The 17,423-nt window shown below is 45.9% G+C and overlaps 1 protein-coding gene across 2 annotated transcripts in view; it reads left to right on the top strand.

Annotated features, from left to right (window-relative positions):
* The first annotated feature begins 3,263 nt into the window (after positions 1-3,263).
* PRKCB (protein kinase C beta) overlaps positions 3,264-17,423 on the top strand; it is a 57,358-nt gene continuing 43,198 nt past the window's right edge. For both annotated transcript variants that reach the window (XM_053471098.1, XM_053471097.1), the window contains exons 1-2: positions 3,264-3,485; positions 6,025-6,056. In XM_053471098.1, the coding sequence (XP_053327073.1) occupies positions 3,334-3,485; positions 6,025-6,056 (184 nt within the window). In that variant the 5' untranslated portion in view covers positions 3,264-3,333. The remainder of the gene's footprint in view (positions 3,486-6,024; positions 6,057-17,423) is intronic.

Below are 17,423 nucleotides of genomic sequence, written 5' to 3'. Positions count from 1 at the left end.
TTGGATGAACAATCTATCACTAATCAGCTCCTTATAGCCAATGATATCCCCGTATATTCTTCTCTGCCGAAAAAATAATCAAGCCCATATTAAAGGCATCTGTTGGACCTCATAGCACAGCCTCTGCAGGTAGTGGATTCCATATCTTTACTACTCTCACTGTAAAGAACCATTTTCGCTGCTTTTAGTGGATGACCTCTTATTCTTTGCGCAGTATTTGTATAATAATATCATTCTCTCCCTGGTGTAGCTCGTGACACAGACCGAATATGTTTTTTAATGGAAATTAATTATTTCCATTATGAGATAGATTTGATCTATAATTAATCTTAATTAAATATATTTTTTTTAAAAAAAATACATTTTAAAAATAAATGAAACATTTTTTTTAGATTGATACATTATTTTAAAGAAGACCTTGGGGCATTAATTGCATTTCTTTACATCGTGTTCCTGAAAGAAATAATTAATCTGATCTAAATCGCTTTCTTTTCACACCTAATTTTTTTTTTTACTAATTGTTTTCATTTCTATGCCCAGATCCTTCCCGGAAATAATTCTTTAATCGTTCCAAATGCTGTCTTATTTTTGCTGGGGGCAATTCATTGTCATGTGACATAAAAAGCAGACACCGATAGGTTGATGTAATACTAACGGGAACGTTTTAAAGTTCTTTTGATAAGGTTTATACGCTGAACCTGCTGGTGAGAGCAATGAATTTCTTGTCTAAGTGGGACTACCCCTTTAATGGAGGTTTGTGAACTACTCTGCATTCATCCAAAGCTGAAAAAAAGTGAAATTAACAAATAACAGGGGTCATTAGCATTCGATATAGCTCTGAGTGGGTCACGTTATTGCCCCTCTTGGGAGATTAGCCCCCCCTGGTGTACAACTGCCCCATGGGCTGGTTATAAGAGAGATGTACCCCCATGTAACTTCATACCCCGGCACTCCGCAGATAGGACCCCGGCATGGGAGGGGGGGGGCCTGGGGGCAGTACTCAGGGTAAATAAATACATTACGGATCACCCGGCACACCCGGCGCACCTCACTTTATCAGAGAAAAGAGAAAAAAAATCAGGATTCTGGATGCATTTCAGACTTTTTTTTCTAAATCATATAAATATATATATAGCCCTCCGGGTAGGGTGGTATTCAGACACGATGGCCCCCCTCTTCCTGTTATGGCCCCCGAAGGTATCGGGTCGATTGATGAATCTTTCCATCCGTATGAAAGCGCCCAGGGGCGAGGGCCATTATCTCCGCATGTTTATTAACAGAATATTGACGCTCTCCCTGTCCGCAGTCTCTGATCATTCGGCGACCTCTCTCTGTTCGCTGACCCAAAACCCCGCGCTCTGGAATATTAATAATTATGGATTTAACCCCAGGCTCCATACAGTTCATGGCGTCAATGTATAAGTGTATCCAGGCCGGCACTAGCACGCCGGGCAAATGCCCCAGCGCCGGTTTGGGTGCTGCAGTGTGCGGGCAGCTGCCGGCCGCGCACTAAGTGATCATAAAGTATAGCGACGCCCCTTTTCCCATCAGCCAATATGAAAGCCGTCTTATTGATTTCAGATAGATTGATTGGGAGCGCTTTCCTACTACAAGCAGCCTATCAGCGGCAAGAATCATAGGGCCACAGAAGGGGGGCAGCTGTAGCTGCAGGGCTGCAGCTTCTACCTCAGTATTTGTATTTTTGAATGTATATTAAAGTACTGTATTTAACCTCATATGGCCCAGCGGACATCGGCACTGCCCAATCACCCAATAAACAGCTAGATCCCCCCGTAAAGCGGCTGCAGGTTACCCCGAGTGGTCTGTGTGTTTTAGGCGCTCCCTGAGCGGCATGCGCGGCGTCACAGCGGGCACCCTGTCGGTATCTCAGGCCTGCAGAACACTCAGCCATAGATTTCAGTTCCTTTTGCTGCGGGTCTATGCAAATCCACAGGACGGGAAACACACCGATCATTTCTTTACAGAACACAGACAATAGCCGGAGCGTGGTCACAATACAGAGGGAGAAACCTGTATACCCGCCAAGTGTCCCTCGATAATATGAACAGTCCCTCTTTCCTCCCCCTGATGCCCCTCTTTTCTAGGAGCTCAGAATGTTTGCTGGGTATGAGGGTATCGCAGGGTTCTACAGCCCTAAAAGCCCTGATAATGTGTATAAAAACAGCAGGAAACGGCTTTATAAATTAAATGAGTTAAATAAAATATATTATTCTTCCTCGGAGTACCTTAGTTACATAAATAGCTATCAATAGGTGACAAGGACACAAAAAAATATCTGGGAACAGCCCTATCCCTGCCACGTCTCTGACCCCACCCCTAAATAGTGTCCCTCCTTGGCCCTTAAAAATCATGGGAGTATGTCATCAGTCGAAGCCACACCCCCGAGGAACTTAAACATTTCCTCCAGTTGCCGTCTTTTCTTTATATATAAAGCAAAACATTGTGGATTTAACTAAAATGACAGATCCATACACACACAACAAGCGAGTAAAGATATTCTATCATTAGACTTGCCTCTTCTTGTTCTTTTGCCTTCTTTTTTTTTAGTTCTTCTTGCTTCGTCCACGCTGGAGGTACTCGGAAGTTCTCTAAGGAGCCCGAACAATGCAGAAGGATAGAGATAGAGAGGTGCTGAAACGCTTCTCTTTCTCCGCAAATGCGTCTGTGATAGTCTGGCCTTGTGGAGTACTTCAGCAAAAGGGCAGAGCCACAGGGAGAGAGAGTGAGAGAGTTTTAGAGTGAGAGAGTGTTAGAGAGAGTGAGAGAGTGTTAGAGTGAGAGTGAGTGAGTGAGACTAAGAGCGAATGAGAGTGAAAAAGCAACGAGATGCAAAAAAGCTTTCTTTCTCACTTTTGGTTCTTTCTTTGGGGATTCCAACTCTTCCAGACATTCATACTAATTAATGTAAATTAACAACACATTTAATAAAGTCAAAGTGTAATATTTGTAATATAAATCATATATAAGAATGTATTCAGAGTAATATGCACTATACAATAGAGCGCGTGTTCCTGGGTGACCCCCTCTGATAAGGTCCAGAGCCCAGCAGGCAGCTACAGGACCAATATATATATATATATGTGTCAGTGCTGGTGGGTGTGTTTATGCAGATATAGATGGGAGGGGCTGCAGGACCAGCGAGCGCGTTAACACGGGTAGGCGGGTCTCTGAAAGAGGCGCGGGGCGTGCTTATGCAGATGTAGGGGGACAGGTCTGAATGACGCGCGGTGCAGGGGGGTGGAGCCGCTGTGTGCAGAGGTAGAGCGCAGTGCGCCCCGGGGAGAGCGGACACTGTGCACCGTGCGCTGCACCATGGCAGACCCCGAGCCCGACGAGACCATCACCCGCTTCGCCAGGAAGGGGGCTCTCCGCCAGAAGAACGTGCATGAGGTGAAGGACCACAAGTTCACCGCGCGTTTCTTCAAGCAGCCCACCTTCTGCAGCCACTGCACGGACTTCATCTGGTGAGTGGGGGTCGGGGACCTGGGGTTATGGGGGGCAATGCAGTAACCCCCCCTCCAAAAAAAATGCCCAGCCTGTACCCCCCAAAGAGCAGAGCATCCCCCGATCTGGGCTTCCAAATCATACATTCCAGGAATCTGCTTTATTGGAGGTGTCTTGTTGAAATGTCAGGGGCATTTTATAAAATACGGGGGGCATTTAGGATTATCGACCCTACGGAGAATGCTTTGTAATGCATTAATTGCCCCCCTGGGCCCCAAAGGGTTAAACTTTAGTTGCTACCGGCATCCATCCATTCATACCCGATGCGGGGTGTTCCAGCTGCCTGTACCCCGCTTTCAGCCCGTTAATACCCCCCCCCCTATTCCCTTTAAATAACCTGGGGCATCTAATGCTGTTATTAACCCGTTAATGATCGTGCGGAAAGCACAGAACACAAGAGATGCCCATGGAGGAGGAGAAGGGGGGGGTGAAAACAATTACCCCAAATTAGTGCAGTTTATCATCTATGGCCCCCTGCTAAATACCCATGTAATCTATGAAGTTTTTATTTACCCCCCCTCCCCTCCTTTTGTCTTTAGTGGGGTAAAGAGGGTTAAAGGCGAGGGCATCAAATCAAGATACGGTGGGGTGGATTTAGTGATTAGACCATCATGTGGTTATCTTGCCTTCCTGTTGAGTACATTACAGATAACATCAGGGTATTATTGTAATATTCATGGGTAGGGGCATTAGCAGCAGGGGGGGGTGCTTGGCTCTAGAATGCAGCGAATGAATGATATAAAGCATTCTTAGTGTGTGTTCTTATTGATTGGGGGCCAATGTATTGTTCCTGGGCCCCCCCTCTCCCCTCTGATGGTTGTAAGGGTGGCTCGATACACGGAATAATACCCCAAATGCCCTCGGCGGTAGCGGCGACATCTCTGGGGGCATTAATGAACGGGATTTAGTAAAGGAACTCCGAGACCGCATCGATAAGGCGGCTATCGGGACCGTAGCGAGGGATTTGTAGACATCTGCTTGTCCATTGGTGCTCGCGATCGACGAGACAGCCTTACTAATGAATGACGGAGACCGCATGAATGAGACGCTCAAGGAAAATGAGACGCATTCCTCCACGGAGAGAGCAAATCCGAACCCACGCCGCTCGGAGCCATTATTCTTATTTCTATTCTCCGGCAATCCGGTCAAAAAAACCAAAAAGTAATAATCCGCGCTGAGAATTGCTTAAAAAAAAAAAAAAAAAAAAAAAAAAAAAAGCAATTTCATAATTGTATAAATGTAACCGTATAATTTTTTTTGTAACAATGTTTGCTTTATGAGATTTTTTTTTTCTGGTCTGCAAAAAAAAAATTTTTAAATTGCATTTTAATTCGACTTGGAATTATCAAAAATGTAGCATCTTCCGCCGTTACGTTTTCTAACAAGACGAGCTGCGCGAGACGTTTCTATATTTTGGGGAAAACTAATGTTTTGCTAGTTTGAATTTCCGCTCATTGGAGTATATATATATATATATTTTTTTTTTTCTGTGGACGCGCATGTTTGGGATTAACCTCTTCATGCCGTTTAAATTTAAATGATAACTCCTGCCGCTTGTGTGGCTGAGAGTGCTGGGACACGCGTGTTAAACGTTGCGTGTGTGTGTGGTCGGTGCCCCTGCCCGGCTGCCACGGCGGATCTGTATCCGTGTTCCGTGCCGTGTTAATATTCCGGTGCGGGATTACACGGACGGGCAGCGCGGGCTGCTGTCTCGGTGCTCCTCGTGTGTGGGAGATGATGTCTGGCGGTGACTCCGCGCATGCGCTGCAGCCTGCCTGTGTGCTGACGATCTGCATGTTGCTGGTTGTGTGCCCCCCGAGCGCGTGTGTATTGCTGCCTCTCGGCGTGGCGTTGTGTGACTGTCTCGTCCTTGTCTGTCTTTGCGATTGTCTCTTTGTATCTGTCAGTTGTCTGTGTGTCTATATGCTCTGCACCGGGGTAAATGTAGCGAAGCCCCTGTTTGACGGCGGGTCGCCCCAAATAATCTACCCCTTTTTCCTGCTGTAATCGGTCGTTGGTCTCGTCTTAGATTCAGGAGCCGTATGCCTATCCCATGCATGTTTAAATTTACTCATTGTAATAGCATCTACCACCTCTGTTGGGAGGCTGCTCCACTTATCTACCACCATCCACATTTCTTCTCCTTTTGAAACAAACCTCCCTCTGGTGAAGGGATCGCCGGCTGTTAATGGGAGTTTAGCAGGTTCTGCCCCAGTGGGCACCAGTAAAACCAATGACGACTTTAGAAGCCGCAAAGGCCTCTTTAGTAGCCCACATATAGACCCTTGTTTCTCCTGCCCCCCGGATATGCCACAGGGGCAGTTAGTTCCTCTGTCATGCAGGGTTATATGGACCGTGTGATCCCTCCGAGTTGGTTTGGTGCTGAGGATAGTGAGATTCCTCTCTGGTACCCCGCCACGGCCTATGTGTATAAATGTGTCCTTTTGGGGAATTCTCGACCCTCTTCTTAGCAATTTTTCTCTTTTTCTTCTTTTGCAGGGGATTTGGCAAGCAGGGCTTCCAGTGTCAAGGTAAGTGCCCCTTCATCTTACCCTCGCTGCGGTTTAACCCCTTCCTTGCTCCTGTATTAGAGGAGGCAGTAGAGCTGTTTATTGCCACCCCAGGGTCATTCAACGCAACCCGTGTAACGGATAACGGCGTTACTTTCCCTGGGGGGCCGCTCGATAGCGTTATACACCCATTCAGCAGGCAGGGCTCGGCAGTGAATGACTATCCAGGTGACTCCTGGATCACAACTCCCATGACTCTTAGAGCCTGTCTGAGGATGATAGGAGACAGATATCGGATCTTTTGACGGTGAGGTCACCAAGAAGAGACCAAGACAGGGCTTTTGGAATAAAACAAAAAAAATTGAACAGACAGCCCAGATCAATAAAGCTTTTTCAAAACCATAGAGCTGAGTTGTTAGGGCAAAAAAAAAAACCAGCACAGGTTTTGCTGACACTGGAAAGCCGCCATATTGGAGGTGGAAGGTGCCAATCTCTTTTAGTACCTGCGAGTGTCTGTAAAAGGGTTAAAAGCCATGAAAATAAATTGCTATATACTGTTTCTCATTTAGTTCCTTATTTAAAAAAAAAAAGTCTGTTAACCCTTTAAAATCACTGTCCGCTGGCTTTGGCACTCAAAGTGTTAATCACATACAAAACCAAGTAAAAATCTCTTTTGTGTGTGTGTGTGCGCGTTACTTTTACCCCCTCCTGCTTCTGATACCCTTTATCTCATCTTTTTGCGAGTTACTGTAGCACGCGAGGGAATAGCCGCGCTGAAATGGCTTCCCGGGCGGCCCTTTGGCGCGCTAACAAAATCCAAAAGACTGCTTTATGTTAACTACGGGTGATCAGTCTCTGGTTAATTCAGCTGTTTATGGGCGACAACTCCCACCATCCTCAGCCATTTCTTGGCAGATAGAGAATAATAGGAGCCCGCGACAGCTGGAGTTAAAGGGGTTAAAGAGAAGTTGTCTTGGTGGATGCGCTCGGCACCGATCGAGCATACGCGGTGTTTTTAGAGAAGTGGAGACCCGGCATGTTGCTTTATCTTTGCATCTTGCGCCTGTTTTAAAGTCATACCCGTCAGCCCTGTGCTGTCATGTGGCATAAACAGAGGGCACTGATCGGTTCATGGGCTTATTGCCATAGCATGAGAAAAAATACTCAATAGTTTGCTTTTTGTGATGTCTGTCCTGAAGAGATCAGCTTCGTGTTCTACGTTTTAGAATCCAATACACGAAATAAACCAACGTGATGGTATTTGCCGGTGTGTATGCAACCTGGATATACTATAATTACACCTTTTATATATATATATAGCCATATTTTAATGTTGAATGCATAGCGGAGCCCATGTTGCACGGAATCGAGTGCGTTTTTCTGCATGCGAATAGGTGCAGGCGTTCTTTAGTGATTGCAGTTCTTTGGTCTCGTTTAGCTCCTCCCCCCGGCGGCCTGTACTGAAAGCAGCGAGTGTACCTCAGTATGCTCCCGTCATGTGCTCCATTCCAGCTACAGGAAGCTGAGCTCCTCCTGAAACCAAGGGGGATAGCATCAGCCAATGGCTGTGTTTTATTCCCTGATAGACTTCAGCTCACAGATTGGACTATGCATTGTGCTGGGCCGACCCCACTTGCAGAGTCGGCCCTTCATAATGTGTGAGGAAGCTGTGAGTTGTAGGAGTGTTTCGCTAGCTAATGGTTTAGTGAATAAACCCAAGACTCCCCCCCCCCCCCGGCCACACGCCCCTCGCCGTATCTCCTACTACATAATCCCGACTTGGTAATACCCCCCTAATAATACCCCGAAAAGGGCCGTCTCCGCTGAGTGTCGGTTACTCTCCCGTAACGCTTTATCTCTGTTCTCGTCTGCCCTCTTCCACATCCTTGTTCTCTTGCCAAATCCTGCTGCGCTGAGTCTTATTCAAATATATAATGCACACAGGGACTGGGGTTATAGCTGGGCTTAACCTGTTCATTGCCGGGGCGACTTCAAACAGGCTTGTGCTTCAGGAGGCTTGCTGAGGATGATGGGAGTTGGCGTTTCGCCGTGGTAACCTCGCGTGACGCCGCCATCGTGTTGCGAGCATCTGTTTCAGCTACGATGCTTTCGTTCTGTTCTACAGAATATACTTTCTTGATATATATTTTTTTTAACCCTTTCTACGTGCAATTCCCTGCGGCGTGTGCTGTTTACCCACATGGCACACGTATGGTTAAAAAAAAAAAGGCATGTGTTTTTTTTTGTTTTTTTTTTTCCCCTTTATACATGTGCTAACATATGCACGGAATGCATTCAATCTGCGGCACGTTCTAGATTTTTAACCCCTTCAGTACCGGCTTCCTCGTGCCGTGTCTGGACTTGCTGTTCTGCGAGAGCCGGAAGGAGAAGATGAGGGACTGCGGTCTGCGTTTCAGCAGCTCGGGCCGATAAAAACCCGGGCGAGAGAACGAGGGCCTGTCGCTTGCTGTGGCCCCCTAATAATATGATGCTGTATACAGGGTCATATAACAGGACACGCATATCGCGCATGATCACGTCACGGGTACACGGGAACCGTTTTGTTGACTTTCTGCCAGCCGATTCTTGTTGCATGCCGTGACGTTGGGGTTCAAGGGGTTAAGAAACCATCCTGGAGCAGTCACTGGGGACATTTCATTGGTTGCTATGGCGATTGCTCCTTGTATATAACTCTGCCCACCCCCCCTTTTTTACATTTTTGCTATGGATATGGTTATTTTTATAGAAATGTTAGTAAAAACAAAAGACAGGAAATTGGGTTCTTTCTTTTGATCTTTTTTGTTAGTGGTTTTTGTTCTGATTTTATTTTTGCTAAAAGGGAAGCTTTCTGCGGCTGGGCGGCGGATTTACGCCCTGCCGGTACCCGTGCCAAATCGCCGCGAGGCTATTGATCGGCTTCGGGATGGTAACCAAAGCAAACCTCCCCGTGGCACGATGAGTTATTTGGGCCCATTAAACGCGGAGCTTCTACTGATCTTGGCTGCAGCAATTAAGTGTTAATTAGTGGCATGAAATGTACCCGCTGTACAGCGCCACGGAGTACGACGGCGCTATATACGTCAATGAGTAATGATAGAAAGGCCTCTAAATGAACCATGCGGACCTTTTGGCTGCTTGAGCGTCATGGGATTTGGAGAGGGCTCTGGCTTAGTAACTGTCCAGTGGAGCCAATCAGTGATGAGCGTTGCACTCATCTCACCTGTGTTCAAGCAGGACTGATTTTATGTTGAACTGGCTTCTCTTAGACGTTAATATCCCCAGCATTTCAGACTGAACCTTTTCGAATAGAGTGTGAGCTCTGCTCTCATCTAGATGCAACTTTTGGGGCTGATGTCGCAGCAGCCAAAAGCTTTGTAGAAACATAGAACCAGCCGGTAGATCGGCCCCCCTTCGGCCCCCGTCTAGTCTGCCCGTTTCTCTTGCTATAAAGACTCAAACCTTAATCAGTCGTTGGTCTCGTCTTAGATTCAGGAGCCGTATGTCTATCTCATGCGTGTTTAAATCCCCTTCTATTACCTTCTACCGCTTCTGCTGGGAGGCTGTTCTACTTATCTACAAAAATATCCATACAGTACATAAAACATGTCTTTATTCCCCAAGTTTGTGGAGTCCTTTCCATTGAAAGGTGCGGTTTTAGCTATTTGCACGTTGGGAGCCGGATCATCTGGCTATGAAGTGCACATGCAGCTGCCGTTTGATGTTGGCCCCGTCCTCTTCATGCGCGCCACATTAAGCTCTTCTTCATGGTGCTTTGAGCTGCAGAGATTGAGGTGAATAACTGGAGGTCTGCACACATGATCCTCGTCCGGCCATTATCCCCGCTCTATAAACCAACGGCAACTCCCAGCCTTCCCCAATCCCAGCTGGCGTGGCTGGGTGAGCCTAATGAGAGTTGCAGTCCGCAGCTGGAAAAAATGCCAGATTAGCGCTAGATTTAGCGCTTTTGTACCAAAAAAGTAAGATATATATATATATATCACATTTTAGATTGTAAGCTCCTCTGAGCAGCTCCCTCCTCACCCGTTAGTTCCGTATGTCCTCTTTGTACATCGCTGCGGAATATGACGGCGCTATATAAGTGATTAATAAGCCGGCGTTTCTGCCGAGGGCCAGATGTCCGGGGCGATTTCTGAGCGGTATCAGCGTGTGAGCTCAGCGTTTCCTCCGCCGCTCTGACCGGGCGGAAGTCGAGCTGATAGCGGAGAGAACGCGGGGGATCTTCTTATTTTTTTTTATTATTTTGTGTGTTTTTTAAACTGTAACTTGGCCTGGCGTCCAGATAACGCTTCTAATCCGGAGCGGGTTTCCGGTACAAGCCCCCCGGGACCACCCGTTATCTGTCCTCGGAAACAGACACTTTCCACTGGCTGGAAAACCTTTTCATCTATAATTATGTTTAGGATTAGAACCCCCCCCCCTAGTTGTCTGCCTCAACTCCCATCACAAGCAGGCATCCTGTATCTGGCTGAGGTTGAAGGAAATGAACTCCAACAACAGTTGTGAAATGAATTTGCCCCGAGGTGGTATTTGGCTGCGCAGATGAATGAGCTGCCATCCAGGGCTGCTTATTATTTACATATGTCGCATGTATACATGTACACGCAGGTGCGTGTATAAAATATATACACTGCCATACAAAAGTTTGGGGTCACTGTGACATAATTAAAAAAAGGGTTTTCTAACCATCAAACTTAAACTTGGATTTGTGAACACAACGTGCCATTGGGACACAGGAGTGATGGGAGTGATAAAGGGCTATTGGAACACAGGAGTGATGGGAGTGATAAAGGGCCATTGGAACCCAGGAGTGATGGGAGTGATAAAGGGCTGTTGGAACACAGGAGTGATTTTTGCCGAATGTATCTGTAATAAATGTTATAAACATCCTATCATCTTTGCCGCATTTACTGTAAATCCCAGTAAATGCATCAACATTTAAAGGGCCGGCTCCATGCGGATCGGGAACATAAGTTCATTGCTCCCTGTCCGGGTCAAGAGGGATCGGAGATGTTCTTCTGATCATTTTTTTTAATTTTATAAATGAACTGTAAAAACCTTTAAAAAAAAATAAATAAAAAAAATAAATAAATAAAAAAAAAAAAAAAAACCCAAAAAACCAATAATTTCCATGAATAACCCTCTTAATGTCTCCGGGTCGGTGTAATACGTCATCGTTTTAAATGTGTCGGCTCCGCTGGTGAGGTTTGTCTTGGCAAAACATATAAATGAGACAACTTAGTGAGCTTAGTGCCTTGGCTCAGAAATTCACTTTTTTTATCACGGTATTTTTGTAATGCTTTGCAGGTTTCCATAGGTTACAAAATGGGTTTTAAATGGTAATTTTAAAACACGGAGGAATGTTCTTTTAAAGGGGATCGGCCACCATATATTTATCCCTAGTATCAAATAAAATAGGTTTTCGTCAATATTGGGCCATTTTTTCTTTTTTTAAAAGCCTGCAGGAAACAATAGAAAGGCTCAGTCTTAATCGCCCAGCGTGACACTCTGACTAATTATGGTGTATGGAGGGTCGGACTTCATTAGCATCGCCATAAAGCATCGGCTCAGTGCGGTGTTTGAGCCGGGAAAGTTACCCAAAATATCACATGACTGACAGCGACGGCGGCTCCAGATCTGCAGATAAAGGGGGTTTATTGGAACAAAATGCGATAAAACCAGGTTACTGTATACAGTGCTGGGGGGGGGAGTATTAGCAGGGGGGGTATTACTGTTTTTAATACTGTAACGATCCGGCGTGGGGAATGTTTCTTCTTCTCGGTAGCCGTTTGTTTCGCGCTAAGCGGATCCGATTCCGTGTATGTGTCGGAAGCCGGCGTTGGCCGCGTGTTCTTGGCTTCGGCTTTACATGTCCTTATAAGATGTTCTGCAGGAAGCATCAGGATTCCGAATGCCAGGCGCTGCCAGGGACTCCTGGTATACGTACAGACCGTGCATTGTTTAAAATCACAGGAACAGCCTCCCAGCAGAAGTGGTAGAGCGTAATACAGTGAGGGGATTTAAGCCTGCATGGGGTCGGCATATGATCTCCCAGTGGTAGAAGTCAAGTTCTCTAAATGTCCGTTCCTATTTTCTATGCAATCCACGGAAAGAAGGCCTAGGGGACCCCTTAATCTCTGTTATTAGGATTGCCCCTCATCGCTTCCTCTGACGTCAGGCCCAGATGCTAAACGAGGGGCCTTCTAATAGGCGTCCAGGGGCTCGGCTTTCTAAACCGCGTGTCTGCCGCGCCGAGAGGGCTATCGAGACGGAGCGTCACGCGGGGACTGTTTACGAAAACGAGAGGAAATCTCTTATTCCGTGCGGCGGGGGTCTCCGCGTCTGTAACGGTCTCTTCAGAAAGGCGCTCGATCCTTCGCGGTCTGCCGCCGGAGCCGAGTCGATAATACTGCGGCTCCTCCGTCCAGAGCTGTGCGAGCAGCCGGCGATATCGATTGCTGGGTCGAGAGCGGCGATCGTTCCTCGGAAATGCAGCCGCTTGCAGATAGTTAACCCTGTGCGGGAGGGCATCATTTCCTAAGCGGCTGCCGTTTCACGTCTGTGCGTCATCCCCAGTGCGTTTTTTTTTTTTTGTAGAATGTCAGAAGACACTTGGTTAGTTCTGCTTCCTTGAATAAAGGTGGTGGAGATACCTCGTTGCCGACAGAGAATTCGGTGACGTTCAGCTGCGTCCGAGGTTTTTTTTGCTGAGTTTAGTTGATCGGCCCCTGCTCCCGATCAGTCTCTACCAAGCTTTCCGCTTCACAAAGCAGGGGCTAACTCGCCGTGACATCCGCCCGAGTCTGAGACCTCGTCTGTGGTGGGGGGCACCGGAGATGCTCTTTGAAGGGTTTTCTCTGCGAATTATTCTGAACTTAAGCTCCAAAAGTACTGAGCTGGAGTCTAGGACTCCACACTTTGTCTACAGGGGTATTTAACACGAGCCTAGGGGGGATATTTATCAAGGGGGAGCAGGAGGATTTTTTGGTCAAAGTTCTGACCGCAGAGACCTTGTGGTCTTCTGATCATCAATCCACCACCCAAAATGTCTCTGCCTTCCTTTATACTTTGGAAGCAGCAGCGACTTGATTACGTTTATGAAACATTCCGTAGCGGTGATCGGCATGGATTATTCTTCATGCGGGTAGTTGGGTGGTCTCTGAAGACCCCAAATTCCTTAAAGAATGGTAAAGCGAGCTGGCTTTATGACTTCGTTATCTGGGCGAGCGTTTCTCTTCCTGTCCGTCTCGTTTTGTCGACGTGGTTGAGGACGGAGTTGCTAATACAGATCCTGTGCCTACTAGACAGTGAGAGTTGCTTCACTGTACAGAATACTCGTTACGTAGAGTTTGCAGGCAGATCGTCCCCATTCGGCCCCCATCTAGCCCGCCCGTTTCTCCTGCTGTAAAGACTCAAACCTTAATCGGTCGTTGGTCTCGTCTTAGATTCAGGAGCCGTATGTCTATCCCGCGCATGTTTAATACCCTCACTGTATTACCCTCTACCACTTCTGCTGGGAGGCTGTTCCATTTATCTACCACTCTCAAAAAAGTAACACTTCCTTGTATTACATCTACATCCCCTTTAACTGGAGCTAAACGGATTTCCCGTCGGGCAATGAACATTTCATCCAAGACTTACTCTATTTTTTTTTTTTTTGTATTAGTTAATTGGGCAAATTGGTATTAAAACCAAAATGGCGTCGCTTATTGGCCCAAAGGGCCGGAGACGTACCTGGGTCGTAAGCGAACCTCGTCTTTGGGGTTTAGCTTCAGAAAACGCGTTCTAGTATTCACTGAGGGTTGGGGTTTAATGCGCTTTATTCTATGGTGGGAATGTCAGCGACGTTAAACTGCCCCTTTTTAATGTTGTTTTTTTTTTTTCTTTTTTTTTTTATTGTTTTGTTTTTTTTCTGCTTAAAAAGTGAATTTCTGCATGAGATTAAGAAAACTGCTGTATTAGCCGAGCATTAAGAAGTGCCGGCTCAGGCTTTCTGCGTGGGGGGGGGTGTTGGATACGTTCCGGACGCGTTACTCCTGTTAAGACAATAATGTCCTTCAATTCTTCTAATCAACTTGGCATGACCTTGCCGAAAACGAACGATTTCCCTACAAAACGGAGCAGAAATATTTATCCTTTTATTCAGGCTGCTCCCTGACTTGGCTGATTCTTTTCTTTTTTATTATTATTATTATTATTATTATTATTTTTTTTTTTTTTTTTACTGATCATTGACTTTTTAAAAATGTATTTATTTTGTCATTATTATTACGGAAATTTCCAAAAAGTTGTTGCTGTTAATGGTTCTATCGATGATTTTATTACGGGCATAAAGCTAAATTGGGTAGAGGGGGAGGGGGATAAAAAAAAGAGGGGGTAAGGACTTGACATTGTATTTGTTTTTTCCAGCATCTAAAATGAAATGATTACTCAAAATCAATGTTTTCCGTATATTTTTATTATTTTCACTAGAACCTATACATGAATTATCGGGACATCATTTGAATTCTTGCTTAGTTTAAAAAATTGGATTGTTTGCGGAATTCGTTTTGGGGCAGTACCTCGTTGCGTTACGGTCCAATAAATAGTTTTTATCCCTTTACGCGCCGAGGGTTAAATCTGCTCGTTGTTTGCGATTGACTTTGTTGTTTTTGTTGTTTTTTTAATTGAATGAATAAACAAAATCAAGAAAACCCCCTAATTTATTCGGAAAATGTGGACTGGATGACGGCTTGGACAACAGCCAATAGAAAATTGAGCTTAACCGGCTATGGTTGTTTCTGGCAGTTTACTGAGAGAAAAAAAAACTTCTCTCTGCTGATTGGATAGAGAGATGACCATATATTAATATCGCTGAGAACATAGAATGTTTGGAATTAAGATTATAATATGTGGCAAAAAAACCCAAATCCTGCAAATTGTGTCTCGTAAAACTTTAAGGTCTAAAGCCAAGAGGACTACCCCCAGGATTTGTGTTGCTGTCCAACACATGGCCCGCAGAATCTACAGGGTGGGAAATAACCATTTGCTTGATCTCTGTAGCCTTCGAGAGATCAACCTTAGAACGTTTTTCTGTTTGAGAGACAATAAGGAAACTATCTCGGCCCAAATGACGTGTTTTCATCACGATGAGGTCCCAAGACAAGATTTGTTGCCCCAAAGCAAAATCTGAATGGCCTGGAGCCCTACCAGATGCGGCTGAACATTTAGGATGGGTTATGAAAGATGACTCGTCCTTCCAGAAAGTGAGAGCGACAAAATATTCACGAGATGCTTTGCTTGGACACCTCCGAGAACTATGGAAAGATGTGGAATTTCACGTTGACTTGTTTAAGAATTTAAGGTTCTATCCCAAGAGACCAAGGGCTGGAGGAGGACTCGCTGACCACTGATGTGTAAGGTTTTGGACTTCCTACATCCATTGCGTTATTTTCCACCGCGTATGGTGACCAGGTGTGGTGGGCCACTTGACGGACATTGCTCCAACCCGTCGCACGCTACGCGAGCTTAAGGACTGAAAATGTGGGCTCGCCGGCATTAAAGTCCCAGGGCTGCCTCGTCTTTCCCAGTCTGGCTTATGTCCTTCTGTCTAGAGATTGTAACCCTAGGGTCCTGCTGAGTTCTTCAGTAAGACACCGGGGTTCACCTGAACTTATGAGAACCCATTAGTAAGCGACATATCCATTCCTTCCGGGTTATATTTCAGAGCCACGGACTCTCTATTTAAATTAAACGAGACTAAAAGTTGCGAGTTCCTTGAAGTTTCTGGTTTTAGGGGAGGACTCGGTGCAAGAAGTTTCTTGCGAGTGTTTGGTGTCACGGAGCGATTGTTCCTCCTTGTTCTCTGTGGAACGCATCTCTAAGAGAGCGCTGGGTGGACGTCTCTGTCTCTGGTAACTCGGCAGATAAGAGTCTTTCCTTCCGTCTCCCCCTTTTCTGCCGTCGTGGCGTCTCCATCAATAACGTTATCGGAACTTGAAGGAAAGGCTCGGCTTGGTTATTAAAAATTACCTCTGCTGCAAATTGGACAAATAATTGCCTCTGGGTGATACAAATTCACTTTTGAAAATGAATGGTTTTTTTTTATGATTCCTATTTATTTTTATCACATTTTATTGGAACTCTTTATGTTTTATTTATATCGTGTATGGCATTCCTCTCAGTATTCTATTGGAATAGTACTGTATATATAGCGAGTGATATTTGTGTGTATATGTACTGTTCCTAGAGGTTAGGCTCCTATTCCTTTACTGCTACCTATTGGCATTGCCGTAAAGCATCAGCTCAGTGTGGTGATTGAGCAGGAAACGACGCCCAAAATATCACATGACCGACAACAATGGCCGCCTCCAGGTCTGCAGATAAAGGAAATTTATTGGAGCAGAATGAGATAAAACCTATAAGGTTAGGATGGCTGCCACGGGATCTCCCTATTTACACTTTTGGGGAATGCATATGGCTTCGCTGCCCACTTTGATCAGGACTTGGTGCCTTTACCCAGCAGGCTAGGGTATTATAAAGCAAATATATCGCAGCCAAATCCCTCGCAGTTCGTGACCAACGCGCCGTACCGTCACAGGCATTCCACGAAGTGATACTAATAATAAAATATATAAAAAAGATCCGGTCGGAGGTCCTCTTGTTGCCAGAGGTGGTCTTCGTTTTCCGGTTGTCGCACGCTGATGGCTTCTTCCCTCCTTCCTGACACTAATAGCACAATTAACGCACTTGTGAATAAGTGGATTGGTTTCAGAGAATAGAGCCGTGTGATGGGTGACGGTGTGGGAGGCTGCGAGTGTGGAGTTTGTCATGGAATCACGCACCCCTCGTTTCATACGTGACAAATTAGCTGTTACCTTCTATATATCACAGTCGCTGTTATTATGAGAGGTACGGATAATGCGATCGCGGGATCGGTTTTAACCCTTTCTATGCCTGTCCTTTTTCAATGCTAAAGTTTATTAAGAATAAATGAAGCAGTAACTGTTGCTGCAGCTGCCCTCCTCCTCTGTGGTCTGTATATACACGTGTGTGTGTATAATATAAAGATAGACTTGGGTAACTGAGTAACACAGCAAGTCAAATCAGTGGCACCCAGAGACTATTGATCCTCCCTGTCTGCCTTACCCTCTGAGCCACTGGCAATCGGCTATTGTGGCCTGACTCGCAGGGTGTTGTGGGTAGAGAGGGCTTATTTTCAGCCCGTATAGAGACCGGTTAGGTGTGCGGCGTTCTTCTCGCTGCCGATTCGACGGACCCTCTACATGGGATACCTGGGAACTCTCAGGGTTTTTGCCCCGATCTAAGGGTCTGAGAGTGAAGGGGCAGATTCTCAAGGTTATAAGGTTCCGGTGTGGATGCTGCCCCATC

Source organism: Spea bombifrons, chromosome 7 (assembly GCF_027358695.1).
Source record: "Spea bombifrons isolate aSpeBom1 chromosome 7, aSpeBom1.2.pri, whole genome shotgun sequence".
In the NCBI taxonomy this organism is placed as follows: Eukaryota; Metazoa; Chordata; class Amphibia; order Anura; family Pelobatidae; genus Spea; species Spea bombifrons.
This window is presented reverse-complemented; position numbering and strand designations above follow the sequence as displayed.